The sequence below is a fragment of the Podarcis gaigeae genome (genome assembly GCF_964106915.1).
Source record: "Podarcis gaigeae genome assembly, chromosome: 14".
Lineage (NCBI taxonomy): Eukaryota > Metazoa > Chordata > Lepidosauria > Squamata > Lacertidae > Podarcis > Podarcis gaigeae.
Window position 1 is genome coordinate 29255106 of NC_139690.1, and position 14679 is coordinate 29269784.

The 14679-nt window shown below is 51.1% G+C and overlaps 1 protein-coding gene across 1 annotated transcript; it reads left to right on the top strand.

Moving 5' to 3' along the window:
• Window positions 1-1575: 1575 nt before the first annotated feature.
• LOC310832021 (heparan sulfate glucosamine 3-O-sulfotransferase 2-like) lies at window positions 1576-14019 on the top strand. Its single transcript, XM_083713353.1, has 2 exons — window positions 1576-2084; window positions 12636-14019. The coding sequence occupies exons 1-2, from the start codon at window positions 1591-1593 to the stop codon at window positions 13255-13257; spliced, it is 1116 nt and encodes a 371-aa protein (XP_083569479.1). The 5' UTR covers window positions 1576-1590; the 3' UTR covers window positions 13258-14019.
• The last annotated feature ends 660 nt before the right edge of the window (window positions 14020-14679 follow it).

Here is a 14679-nt window from a genome sequence, read left to right on the forward strand (position 1 = left end):
CAGGCAGAAACATCTCTTCCTCTCCTCCTTCCTCCTCCTCGCCCTCTTCTCCTGCTGTGAAACATTTGACAGCTTTGATCTGCCTCTCGCCAGAACCTGAAGAAGATATCAAGGCTCCTGCGGTTGCCTTTAATCTTATTTGCTCTCTGCAGAATCGCTTGGCGCCGCTGCTGGCTGCTCCCCCGGGGCCTTGCAGCCCGGCCCTGGCGCTGTCCTCCCGCAGGTGAACATCCAAGGAGCAGGCAAGGCCCGCACCTTCTGCCCCCCCTTGCCCCTCCCCACCCACTCAGCCGTGTGTTTGTGTGTACGTTAATACCCGGGCAAGGCCACCGCTGGGCGCTCTTTGTGCGTCTTCAATTCCTTATTTGGCACGTCTCCTATTGCTCTCCGCTGCCACCAAAGCAGCCCTCGGAGCGCTGCGCCGCATGCAAAACGATCCAGAGCGCCACAGAGACAGCAGAAAGCCTCGCTTTTCAAAATCAATACAATTCTGCAATGAAGAAGCCAGAGGAGGAGGAGGCACCTCGGGCCACCAGTAGCTTCGGGGGCTCACGCTCTCCCCTGCCCTGCCCCCAGCAGCCCCTTGCAATCTGGAGTCCCCGGTTGGATCCTTGCCGCCGCCTGCACACAAAAGACTGACACTCGGAGGTTCCCGAGCTGAGAAAGGCCCGAGGTGACAGGCTAGGCGGGTCAGCTTCGCGCGTTGTGCTAAAGAAACCCGGCTGTATTGGGGCATTAGCGTGTCACTGAGGCGGAGCGCAAAGATGGGTGTCATCCTAAAAGTGCTTCACAAAGCGCTGGATGCGTACTCCTCCGATAGGAGGCTGCGCGCACTGCGCTGGCGAGGCGGTGCGCGAGAAGGACCAGGCCGGCTCAGGCAAGCTGCGCAGTAGTGCGTAATGTTGGGGCCCTAGAGGAGGAGGAGAAGGAGGCTGCATCGGCAGCCACGGAGCCTCCTTGCGCAAAGGAGCCAACTGTTTGTCCGGGTAAGCGTGCCCAAGCCCACTGGGACTGCCCCAGGGCGCAGAGAAGGCACTCTGCACGTGGTCAGAGGCACCTGGTTCATTTTTAAAAGGGAAACTTCCCCGGGCTGTATGGGGATTGTTTTTGGATGTTTACATTGTGTTCTCGCTTGCGCTTTGGCCGTCTTGGGATCCCTTGTGCAGTATATCAATTTCAGAAAATATCATCAGTCATAAGGAAAACGAAGAGCGTCCTCCGACTCCCACTTAGAAAGGGGCATCCCCAATTCCTCCCTTATTCGACTCCCGTGACATGTCCCAGTGCAAGGCTGGGGGAAACTGGAGTCCAGCCGGGGCTGCGATCTCCGCACCGGCTACGGGCGCGTCGGGGGCTCAGCCCGGCGAGGCGGCGGGAGCGTCAGGGCTGCCGCGGGGGCGGCTCCGGCTCGGCTGACGTCAGGCTCCCCTTAAAGCGGGGCCGCAGCAGGAGCGGGGCCGCCAGTGGCGGGCCGCCGAGCTCGCCTGCCTGCCTCTCCGCCCGCCTCTCCGCCCGGCCCGATGCGCTTCCGACGACGGCGCCGGCGAGGGGAGCCGTGGCCCGCCGCGCCCGGCTGCTGGCGATGGAGCCATGGCGCTTAGCCGGCGGCGGCGGCGGCGCTGCCGGGCGCTGGTGCTGGGCGCGCTTCTCTCGCTGGCCGGCACCTACCTCTGCTACAGCCTCCTCCTCTTCTGCTGCGCGCCAGAGCCGGAGCCCCTGGCCAGCGGGGAGGCGGCAGCAGCGGCAGCAGCGAGAGCAGCCTCTCCCCGGACTGCCGCCCGCTGCCTGCCTGCTGCTGCCGCCGCCCGCAAGAAACTTCTGCAGAAGTGGCGCGCCTGCCCGGCTGCAGCCAGCTCCACCGCCACGGCCGGCAACGGCTCCTCCTCGCAGCCTTCGCCGCCACCGCCGCCTGCCTCCCGGAGCGTGGGCACCAAGCGGCTCCCGCACGCACTCATTGTGGGCGTCAAGAAAGGCGGCACCCGCGCGGTGCTGGAGTTCATCCGCGGCCACCCGGCCGTGCGCGCCCTCGGCACCGAGCCCCACTTCTTCGACAGGCACTACGAGCGTGGCCTAGAGTGGTACAGGTGAGCGGCGGCGCAAGGGGAGGGTGGCAGAGAGGAGCGGCACTCTATACACGCGCGGGAGTCCCGGCGGGCACTGGCTGAGCCTGGCTGGCAACCCCTCTCAAGGCTAGGTCTATATAGCTCGAATCTCCTTGTCGAAGCATGACATATGCGCATCAACGAGTTCTTAGAGCATGTGCAAAGTGCCTATCCCAGGGCACTGGGGGACTTTCCTCTTCCATGTGTCTTTTGGGCTTATGGGTGCTGGGCGTTAAGTCTTCCCCAGTTCTTTGCAGCTACCACACCCCCCCAGTCTATCCTCCTTTGGAGGCACCTCTCTGGGTGCGCGGAGAGGTACCGGGAGACTGAGCCCCCGAACCCCGCCATCTTCCAGGGCTACGCAGGCCGAGCATTGCCTTTGCACATCAAGAAGGACTCCTAAACCTCGTCGACGTGTCTGCCAGCAAAGCGGACTCGTAGGAGGAAAACCCACGTCTCCCTCCCCCCAGCCAGCCAAGTCCAGGGGATAGAAGGTTTAAGATTCTGAATTGTGCAGTGGTTAGCTGCGGAGCTGCTCGCCTCTCTAGGGGCGGGCCTGGCTGGCATTCTGGGTTCTCCAAATTAGAAGCCGCGGAGCGAAGTGGGGGAGCATAGGCATGGGACAGTTGGGTGAGCTCCCCTGGCCCCCTCCCCTTGCCAATCCACCTCCTCACTGCAGCAAGTCCTGCCTCATTTTGGCCATTTGACAACAGCCCTCACCCAAAGGAGGGCCTTCCCACGTGAAATATACCCAAGCCCCCTGACAGCAGCCCAAAACCCTGATGGAGAGTTGAGCTGGAAGCTTCGCAAATAGAGTGACTGGCAGGGGGCTTTGTAAGGGTGGGCGGCCTGGGGTCTTTATACACCATCCCTAGACCTCCTCCCCCTTTTAAAAACATAACTACTTGTTAAACTTTGCACCCAGGGCACATTGCCCAGACCCCGCTCAACCCACCATCTTAATTTGCTCCAAGGCACAAATCTGCCTGCATCCATTTCTGCATCTGGCATTGTGGTCTTATGCCCTTTAAAGTACCCACCTGTCAACGCCCAGCTGGCTGGTGATGTACCAGCAGAGGGAGCCTGGCTTCCATTTTAGTTAGTCTTGCATTGCATTGCCCAAAAGTTATTTCTGTTCTCTTTGTGTTGGGTTTTGGGCTTAAATGTGTATCATAAAACAACAGCCCTGCGGGGTAGATTAGGTTGTGAAGTGCTTGCACAGGTCCACATAACAACTTCAGGACCATATCAGGCACCTGGCACCAGGCCTCCTGCCATGTTTGAACCCAGCAGCACACCCTGCACAGTGCTGCCACTTTGACTTGGGATCATAGCCACTTCCATCTGTTTCTATGCAGAAAAAGCTCCTCCTGTGCCACAGATCAGGGTGGTATTTAAATCTTCCAGGAGCTCTTGTGCATTCTCCACCTCCAACCCCTAGAGCTTCAGCAAGGAACAAATGCTTTCTCAGCTCCTTTGCTACCAAGCAAGTAGGCTGAGGCTGGCATCCTGCATTCCACACCCACCCGTCAAAAGGAGAAGCCTCTCCTCCTCCCCGGCCCCAGAGTTGCCCAGGAAACCTAATTCCCAGCCCAAGTGGGAAATGTGTATCATAAAACTTGCATTCCAAATCAGCTTTACAAATTGTGCTAGAACATGTGCATAATGTGGGTCTTTTTAACTGGGGAGCCTGAAGCCAAGAAGAGCTGTTTGTGGACCTTGTCCCCGAGTCTCTGCCTTCAGCTGGGTCTGAAGCACTTCCAGGAACACATAGACCTTGTTATCCTCAGAGGAATGACGCCTCGGAAAAAGCTGGGGTGGGGGGGTTCTGGGCTGGGGTGGGGGGGTTCTGGGCTGGGGTGGGGAGGATCCTTTGTGGTTTCACTTGCCTGAATATGGGGCAGGAAGTACTGTCAAGCCAAGATGTGCTGGCCTTTGCAGTGGGACTTAGAGCCCTTTGTACCTGTGTGATCTCAAGGTGTGCTTTTTCCCTGCACATCCCTAGTGAGGTCTCCATTCTTGCCTTCAGGGCACTACTGCTCAGCAGAGGTGTCCTGCCTGCTGGCACAACCCCATCATGCCCGACTAGCTGCCAGCAACACGCTGGGTTACACCATTTTTTTGAGCTAGCCTTCGCCAACATGGCACCCTCCAGATGTTTTGGACTTCATCCCCCACCATCCATACAGCCAGCATTGCCTGAGGTCCAGGGTGATGGGGACAGATGGTTTATGCAGTCCCTGGGCTGGCCAAGTGTCCTACCTCAGATTCAGTCCAGCTGTCCCTTGGAGGTGGCAGCTGTTCACATAAGTGTATCAATGTGCAGGACTAAGGGCAGGATTAGGGAGCCGGAGCTGTGCTGGGGACGCCTCCCTGCCTTGAGAGGAATGACGTACTACCTTCAGTGTCAGGTCATTGCTTGACTGGATTGGGTGAGTGCGTGAAGATCCTTTGCTAAGTTGCACCAGTGCCTGGTAGATCAGGGGAATGCTTCGGATATAGACTATCTTTAGTTCAGCAAAGCCTTTCGATATGTTCCCTCTGATGTTCTTGTTAGCAAGCTGGTAAATTTGGGGTGGGTGATACTACTGTAGCTGGTTGATGGACCAAAAAATGGCTGTCAGTGGCATCTCATCAACCTAGGGAGAAGCAGGGTGTCACAAGATTCCATCCTAGTCCCCGTGTTTGAAATCTTTAGAGATTAAGTGGGCAAAAGAGTGAAGGGGATACTTATCAGATTTGCAGAAGATACCAAACTGGGTGGAGTAGCAAAGACAGAAACAGGACCCAATATGCTCTGGATAGGATGGAGAACTGAGGTCAAAACAATCACAACCAATTTCAACAGTGATAAGTGCAAAGCAGTAAGATTCAGGATGGTTTACCAGCAGTCAATGTGAAAAGGATCTAGGGGGTTTAACAGAATACAAGCTGAGTGTAAGTCAGCAGAGTGACAGTGCAGCAAACAAGGCTTATGCCATTTCTAGGCTGTATCAACAGAAGCATAATGCCCAGGTCTCAAAAAGTAATGGTTCCACTCTGTTCTGCTTGGGGTCAGATCTCATGTGGAACATTATTTCCAGGTCTGGGTATCACAGTTTAAGAAGGATACAGATAAACGTGTTCAGAAGAGGGTGACAGGAAAGGTTGAAGGAACTGCATATGTTTAGCCTGGAGAACAGACAACTAACAGGCAATATTGTTATTGATGTTTTAATTGTATTTATAAAAGTACTTGCATACTGCCTTCTCACAAGGCATCAAGGCACTAGCCATCTTCAAATGTCTGTAGGACCTGAACCAAGGGGTAAAATTATAAAAAAAATATTTAGACCATATTTAGAATGTGAAGGCAGTATAAACAGTCTGACAGGGGAACTAAACTGCAGCTGCCTCAAAAGGGTGTGGGCTGTCCTTCATTAGGTTGTCACCAGCCTCTGCTTAAAAACTTCTATTTGGAAGCTACATTATACTGAGTCAGACCACTGGCCTATGTACCCCAGCAGTGTCTGCACTGACTGGCAGCAACACTGCAGGTTTCAAGCAGGGTGTCTTTCCCTGCCCAATTTGGAGATGCCATCAGGGATTGAACCCGGGGCTCACTGAGTTACAGCCCTTTGCCTGAAAGGGATTATGTTACAGTGGGATTCCTGCACTGGCAAGGGGTCAGTCTCGATGACCTTTGGGTTCCGTTCCAGCTGTATGATTTTACATGGACAACCTTGCGTTAAACACTCACTGCAAATTATTTCAAGTTAGGTTGTCGTGAATTCTGCCTTCCTTCACACTGAATGAATGCATTGTGTGGGCAGGTTTATTTGCTGATAATCTACACGTGAATTGTAGGAAGCCATGAATAAATATACAAATCAATAAATATATATTTGAGTAAAAAAAAGAAGAAGAAGATTTCAACATGTGCATGGCCAGCAAATGGGGGTGGGGTGAGGTTCTGCTTATGTGTCCTCTGGGGGGCCTGCTTCGTGCTCCAATCCATCTCTACCAACCCACAAAACAACATAAGGTGCCCAGGCAGAACAGCTAAAGGAGACTTTTCAAGGTTCATGATATTCCTTCAACTCATGCCAGAACTGAAAAAGAAAGCAGAGTGTGCTGGACTGATTTGGCTCTTGCAAAATGGAGCGCCCAACCTGCTCTGGGCATGGCAGGTCTTGTCCTCCTGTGTATAATCGGATGGGCTCGAGTTCCTTTGCCAAGACGCCCTGGAATGCAGCCTTGGCATGGATACTAACACCTTGAGAGAGGGGCAGAGGGAATGTCAACGGCCTGGTCTGGGGTGCTGAGCAGCAAGGAGGTGAACCATCTCCCCAACCCTGGGTGGCTTGACCTTCTGGCAAGCCGGCCAGTCCTCTTCTGTGTGCTGCTCTTTATGGACAGACATTTGAAGCTGTCTCCTGCTGGCTGGTTCATCTCTCTGCATGTTGGCTCCTTGAATTGGTTGTGGTCTCAGACTGAGAGCATGCAAGGTGCTTGAGAGGAAGGTTCTCTCCTCCAAGCTTTGCTGTAGCCTGATATCCCTTCTCTGGAGCTGCTTCTGTGCAGCAAAGAGCTGCTGCTCCTTGCCATCCCTCTGGTGACTAGCCTGCCCTCCTCTTCCATCCCTCTCTCTTTGGGATCTGGCTGTCCCCCTACCTGTTTGCCTAACAGACAGTGCTCTAAACAGCAGCTGATATTAACAACATCTGCAGAACTTGAACTCTTGCAGTCTTATGCACCACCTGACTTGCTCCTGAGTGATCACGCCAGCCAGAACTCTCTCCCTGGGCACGTAACATTTCTTCTAAATGAGCTTTTAATTAAAGAATAATTATTGGAGCATCTGAGTTTGCCTGAAGGGCAGAGGATGTGCAGCATCTCCACTGCCCACAAAGAGGGAAGGTTTTCTGGGTGCTTTTAATGTCTGCTGAATTGCCAGGGCATGTCCCACCTTCTGCCCCACTGCTAGCAGTGTGCAAAGCTTATGCCTGGCATTTGCCTTTTTCTGTGGCTTGGGACAGTTTCCCTTTGCCACTCAAAAGAAAAGCCCTTTTGCAAGCCAATGTGTGGTGTTAGGCGTGCCATTCGTTGTTGTGGTCTGTAATTCCTGTATTGCTTTGATTTTGCAAAAAAGAAAAAAAACTTATGATTTTTGTTTCTCTTTTTTTAAAAAAAAATATTTACTAAGATTTTCCAATTTTATACACACACAAAAAATTAACAAAACAAAAAACAAAAATACACATTTAAAGACAAAACAAAACAAATATAATTCCCAATTCTTATTTCCATTACCTTATATCCCGGACCTCCTCTCACCTCCCCCTTTTGTATTCCAGTTCAAATTCTTAATTCAGCAAAATCCTTGTTGCCACATTGATGTAACTTATTTTAACTTATTATTCCACCTTTACATTACAGCTGGTAACCATTTAATTTCTGTCCAACATCATTCTAACTTTCATTAATATAATTTTTGTTTCTCAGAGACACTTTTGTTGTTTTGCACTAACCAGAGCACCATTTCTTGCGATGAACCTGCACACGTATTTCTTGCAGGAAAAAATACAGTACTCTTATGAGCTTATGGAACTATTGGAAAAGAAGGGAGGAGTCAATGACTTATGTCTACTCACAAGTTGGGGTTTAGGTATAATGTCCCTTCTCCTCCCCGCCCCCCGCCCCCCGCCCCTGCTTTGGCTTTTTATTTCTCCGCATTTGCTTGGCTGACTAGCCCTGCTTGCTGTCTCCAGTGAGAGGCAGGCAGCATTCTGCCATTCTGGGACCAAGCCTCATTGGCATAGCTATGCTGGTTGGCTGTGCAGCAATTCTGCGAAGAAAAACAAAAATTAAAAAGAAACACTTATGGGCATTCTTAACAAACTAGGGCTGTGTATGTCTGTCAGTTTCAGTTTCTCTCTTCCTTATTTCTTCTAAATCTTAAATTCAGTTCTGCATATTTCCACATCAGTTTGTGAGTTTGTTAGCTATGAGTCTTGGATTGCAGGGGGTTGGACTAGATGGTTGCTTGGGTCCCCTCCAAGTCGACCATTCTATGATTCCATGGATTCTCGTGAAAATTCACCAGCCATTTTAGTGCAAAATTCTCCCGATATGCACATTTTTGCAAAGCAGTTTCCCCTTACGAGGCATCGTTGTATGCCATTTTCTCTAAATAAGTGTATTTTTGTACATGTTATTCCGCTGGGGAACTGCATGCAAAATTCAGAGGGGTTTTACTTTCAAAGGACGGTTTTGTGTTTTGGCTCGCATATTGCTTCAGAAAGTGTGAATTATGTGGGCTGGCCTTTAAATGCAAGTGGGTGGGGTCCCTCTTTGCTGGTCAGCCAGGACCAAAGCTATTGTCATCTTCCTGGGGACCTCATGGGCACGGCAAGTTGTGCCACCTGACTTAACTAGCCAGGCACATCCTTGCCAGCTAAATCACGGGGAATTGGCCCTGAGGCCATCAAGGGATCTGTTTATCTCTCCTGTGAGAACTCCTGCTTTCTGAGTTTGGCTCATGGCGACTCTGGCACTGAAGGATGGGAGAGAGTGGAGTTTTTGCTGTTTGCCGTTTGGGAACCTTGCCAAGCTAAACACTTCATTTTCCTGCTGACAAGTGACTAAGACCCAGGATTATCCTGAAGTCAGCTGGCACGCTCTGCAAGGAGAGACTTGGGTCCCTGCCTGCTCAGTCTTCCACACACAATGGGGACGACAATGACACAAACAAATATATTTACTCTTCTGTGTTGCAAATGGAACAAGCACCGGCTTGGGAGAATGAATAGGGGGAGGGGGGTGGGCAGGAATTCTGGCAGTGCCTTGGGTGGGGCAGAGAGCATGTGCGCAAAAGCCACTCAGATGCACTTTTCAAATCAGCCTGCCTCTGGGACAGAGAGCATTTCTGAACGTGAGTCAAAGGCCCACCCCCATGGGGGGAGTCTTGCACAGGCAAAGGGTTCTCCAGTGCCTGATCCATCCTGTCACAGCCCACAGGGAGAATTAACTCTCCTCCTGACAGAAGCTTTGCACTGCTGCAGCCCTGCCTAAGGTGACTGAGCAAATTGCACTCAATTTACAAAGGGGAGCAGAGAGGGCATCTAGTCTTCTGTCCTTGAGGAGCCAGCTTTTTCTCTCTCAAGTCCCACTTACTCACACAAGGAGCATGAACCTGGGCAGGCGGGAGGGGGGGGTCTGTAGGGGAGAAGGCAGCCTCTCTGGTATATGGGCCAGCTCTGTAGAGTGGGAATTCCACAACTTATGGGCTGCCACAGAGAATGCCCTCTCCCAGGCAGCCACCAACAAGCTTCCAAGGCTGGTGGAACTACCAGAGAGGCCCCTCTGCTGATCTTAACTCCTGGGTCTTTAGGGAGGAAAGTACCGTATTTTTCGCTCTATAACACGCACCCGACCATAACATGCACGTCGTTTTTAGAGGAGGAAAATCCGTAGGCATGCCACCCGTAGGCATTTCCTCCATAACACGCACGGACATTTTCCCTTACTTTCTAGGAGGAAAAAAGTGAGTGTTATGGTGCAAAAAATACGGTAACTTCACAGGCTTAGGAGCCAACTCCCAGGGGCTGAGGTTCCCCCTTAAAATATTTGAGGGGGTTGCCCCCCACAAAATTAATGGGCATTGCCATTCAAATGGTGTGCAGGCCAGATCTTGTGATCAATTATGTGGGGTGACGCTTACATGGTTCCCCCAGTATTTTATTCAAGTTGGCACCCCTGCTCTCAGGTATTTGGGGCCTAAGTTGTTTAGGGTTTTAAAGACTAACATGAGTCTCTTGTGTTGAGCCTGGAAATGAAGTGGCATAGAGCATAGAGCTGGTGTTAGTCTTCCCTGCGCCGGAAGGTTTCTAGAGAGGATGTGGCATTCCCTGCCAGCTGTGCCAACAGGGCATGCTGGAGATCAAGAGGCACATCTTACTGCTGCCACCACCCGAGTCAGGTACCTGAGTGGCATGTAGGTTTAATTGGCCCTTTGCTTTGCTCTGAGCCTCATAAATCCAGATTATGAGTCCTATTGTTTAAAGGCTGTCAGCAAGATGCTAATTCAGTGTCAGGGAGCCCCTGCTCCCACTGCTGGGTTTAGATCACAAAAACAGGTTTGGGTCATCCATCAGCGCCAGACAGCTTTATAAGCAGCTCAGCGTTGGTGGGAGATTCATAAAACGGCTGTTTCATTAACGGGCCACCTCTGGGCTTAATAAAGCTCTATTCCGTGAGGAATTGGGTCCATGTATTTAAAAAACAAAAATTACAGGTCCTAATCAATTACAAAAAGTGCAGAATAAACTGCATTAATAAATTAGAGGAGCAGAGCCAAGAGCTCTCAAAATCTACAGAATGGAATGGTGGAGTTGCAGCCCCTGAGCAACAGAGGAGTGCCAAGGTGGCAAGAAGGGAGGGGAGTTGCAGGCGGAAGAGGAGATAATAAGCAATGGTTTCAGCTGGAGAAAGGGAAAGGTGTGTCTTCCCAGCAACCATGCATCTTGCAGGCTGTGAAAGTCTCCCTGGAGTGGAGAGAAGCCCCACAGGCTGAAATGCACTTGATTTTGGCTCCTTTGTTTCTCATTTGTCCAATCTTAATTCAAGTTTTCCACATTTCTGAAGGAGTTTACAAATTTATTTTTCAGAAGTCGTCATGAAAATTCACCGCGGGCACAGCATGCGAGGACTAGTAAGGGGAGGGCGCCTTTGCAGAAAGGCATTGTTTCATTTTTCCATTCTTATAAGACTGACATTTCAAGAGAAAAATAGGGAAACCATTAGTATCCAAGTATCTGGGGAATTACCATCAGTTAATGTTTATTATTCCTTAAGTCCTCTCGATTTGGCAAACATGACGATGCTGACTGTCCTCTTCTATATTAGATACTTATCGAGAAAGAATGCTGTCTTAGTGCAGCCTGCTCTGCTGCTGTTTGACACATGAAAATCATTGTAGCCATCAATAAAAACATAAATGCATGTCTGGACAGGCCCCCAAATGAAGGCCTGACTGCACTGCAAAAATAAGGGCTCCACTCCACCAGCCTATGGCGGCTGACCCTTTCCCACTAATCCAGAACTTCCACTATTAGAATACACTTCATCTAGTCCTTAATTAAAAACAATATTCCCATATGCAAGTAAAAGAATGTTTCTTTTCTTTTCTTGAATAAATTTTATTGGAATTTAAAAAGAGAAATACAAAGAATATATTTTTTTAAATTTCTTTAAGTGATAGATATTATAGAGATTTTCTGGATATGATGATGAAATAATCACTGCCTTGGATAACCTGAATACGGGGCAAGGGAATCCTTTCCATCCTTAGGGAGTCACACTTGTTGTGGCTTTTTAAAAAGATGTCCACAGCAAGTACTATGGAGACAATGATGTTATAGAACAGGTTTAATATAAGGACCCATGGAGGGCAGGTGGGAAGTCTAGAGATTTGGAGGAATCTGTAAATGTGAATGGTAGTTTTGTTATAATTATATACTTATAAAATAAAATAAAAACTTTTTTTTAATTTAAAAAGTTAAAGGTAAACAGGGGGGGGGCTGGGAGATGTCCTCAGCAGGTCCAAATGGGTGTTTCTGGACATTTTGTGGCAAAGAAGGGCTACCAGTCACCCCTTGACCATGCAGAGATGGTTGCTGGTTCAAGGGTTGCTGGCAGAGACCAATGGCGCATCTAATCCGTCATTTTCTTCTCACATGGCCAACCAGATTCCCCAATGGGAAACCAGCAAGCAGGACCAGAGCACAAGAACAGTCTCTTCTCCTGTGGTTTGCAGCAACTGGCATTCAGAAGCATTGTGGCCTCCAATACTGGAGGAAAGCCATAGTCACCTTGGCTAGCAGCCATCATATTATAGAAAAGTAGAGTTGGAAGGGTCCCTGTCAGGTTTCAGGGAATCCGATCCCTCCCTCAGTGGCAACCAAAAAGCAGATTTGCAAACAAGGGAGTTCTTAGAACATAATTTATTCAGCATTCAGAGAGACAGACAAAGAAATGAAGTCTCTATTAAATAATGGCATTGCTCCGAGTAAAGGCCAACCCTCTCTGTCTCATCCTACGTCATCCCTGCTCTGGCTTATCTGAGCTTTCTGCCTCTGAGCTTTCTGTTCTACTACTCTCAATGCATTCCTGGTCCTGGGGGGTGGGGGTGGAGAGGTCAGGAATGCTTCCTAGAGACACTGAGTCTGTCAGCTGTCTCTCCCTGGTGCTTCTTCTTCTTCCTGCTGTTCCTCTTCCAATATTTCCCAGCTTCTCCCCTCTGCAGCCTCTGAACTATGCCCTTCTGCAAACCACTGTTCTGAATCTATACTGTCCTCCTGTTCTTGGGAAGGTTCAGGAGAAGGGATGCAGCTCCCATCATTCCTCCTCACTCCTGACAGTCCCCAAGGGCCATCTACTTCACCCCCCCTTCAGTGATAGCCCTCCTGTGGGAGGGAGCCGTGTGCGAAGAAGTCCTCTCTTTTTATTTGCTTTGCAACTGACCTCTGCTTGTGCTGCCTTCCTCTTTTGCAGGCGCCTGATGCCCCGCACCCTGGAGACCCAGATCACCATGGAGAAGACGCCCAGCTACTTTGTCACACGGGAAGCCCCCCGGCGGATCTTCAACATGTCTCGGGAGACCAAGCTGATTGTGGTGGTGCGCAACCCGGTGACCCGGGCCATCTCCGACTACACCCAGACGCTCTCCAAGAAGCCTGACATCCCCACCTTTGAGGGCCTCTCCTTCCGCAACCGCAGCCTGGGCCTGGTGGACACTTCTTGGAGCGCCATCCGGATCGGCCTCTACGCCCTGCACCTGGAGAGCTGGCTCCAGTACTTCCCGCTCTCCCAGATGCACTTTGTCAGCGGCGAGCGGCTCATCACTGACCCGGCGGGGGAGATGGGCAAGATCCAGGACTTCCTGGGCATCCAGAGGCTCATCAGCGAGAAGCACTTCTACTTCAACAAGACCAAGGGCTTCCCCTGCTTGAAGAAGGCCACCCCTGGAGGCACGTTGCCACGCTGCCTGGGCAAGTCCAAGGGCAGGACTCATGTCCAGATCGACCCCGAGGTCATTGAGCAGCTGCAGGACTTCTACCACCCCTACAACGTCAAGTTCTACGAGACGGTGGGCCAGGACTTCCGATGGGAATAAGCACTTGGACAGGGAGCAGCTGTGATTTTTTTCAGGGGTGGGGAGACAGTTTCATACAAACATAGGAAGCTGCCTTAGATTGAGTCAGACCATTGCTCCATCTAGCTCAGTATTGTCTGCACTGACTGGCAGTAGTGGCTCCACAGGGATTCAGGAAGGGAACATTCCTAACCCTTCCTGAGATGCTACAGGAGAGGATTGAACCTGGGACCTTCCGCATGCAACGCAGGTTGCTCTGTCACTGAACTACGGTCCTTCCCCTTAGGAATAAAGACCCCAGCCCTGATTATTCTGAATGAACGTAGGAAGCTGCCTTCTGCTGAGTCAGTGTCCATCTAGCTCAGCATTGTCTACACTGACTGGCAGCAATGGCTCTCCAGGGTTTGCAGGCAGGAGTCCCTCCTAGCCCTTTCTGGAGAGGCGCCATCGGGCATCGAACCAAGAACCTTCTGCTTGCAAGGCAGGTGCTCCAACCCCTGAGCTACGGCCCTTCTTCCTCCACCCCCTCCACTGGGCTGCCTTGGCCTTCCTCTTGGCCCATGGCAAATGGTTGGCAGGAGCAAACATCCTGAAGTGCCAAGGGGTGCCTGTCACCACCACCACCCTGACTTCACTGGTTTGTGGCCACACACTGCCAGTGCCTCCTCCCCTGGTTGCATTTTTGCACATGAGCAGCTGGGCTGGGGGAGCTCCAGAAGGTCCCTTTGTTTGGTGCAATGAGGGTGTGTGATGCCCAAGGATGGATTTTATTTTTTAATAATGATACTAAAAGTAAAGTAAAGTAAAGTTACCCCTGCCCGTACGGGCCAGTCTTGACAGACTCTGGGGTTGTGCGCCCATCTCACTCAAGAGGCCAGGGGCCAGCGCTGTCCGGAGACACTTCCGGGTCACGTGGCCAGCGTGACATCGCTGCTCTGGCAAGCCAGAGCCGCACACGGAAACGCCGTTTACCTTCCCGCTGGTAAGCGGTCCCTATTTATCTACTTGCACCCGGAGGTGCTTTCGAACTGCTAGGTTGGCAGGCAATAATGATACTACATGCATATATATATTATATATATACATAAATATAGTCTATAAATCAATATCACTGCCTAGGCACTACTTGGCACCTGAGATATCCAGGGTTTCTGGTTTAAGACCCTTCAGAGCAGCCCTCAGGCAAATGAGCCAGAATGTGAGATCTGGGGGAGCCATGGTGGGGGTGCCTACTCTTCCACCTGCTGAAAAAGTGAAAGGGGTCCCACACCTGCTCAGGGGGTGTCGGCCTCATGCCAAAGGACTGAGCCCCTCTGCTCCTTCTCTTTGGGGGGCTTTTGCGTGAGCCCTGTATCTCTCCCCGCCCCCCACGCACCGTCCTGTTACGACATTTCTGTCCTGTGAATAAAGCACAGATTTCTGCTGTTACGGGTACTTCAGGCA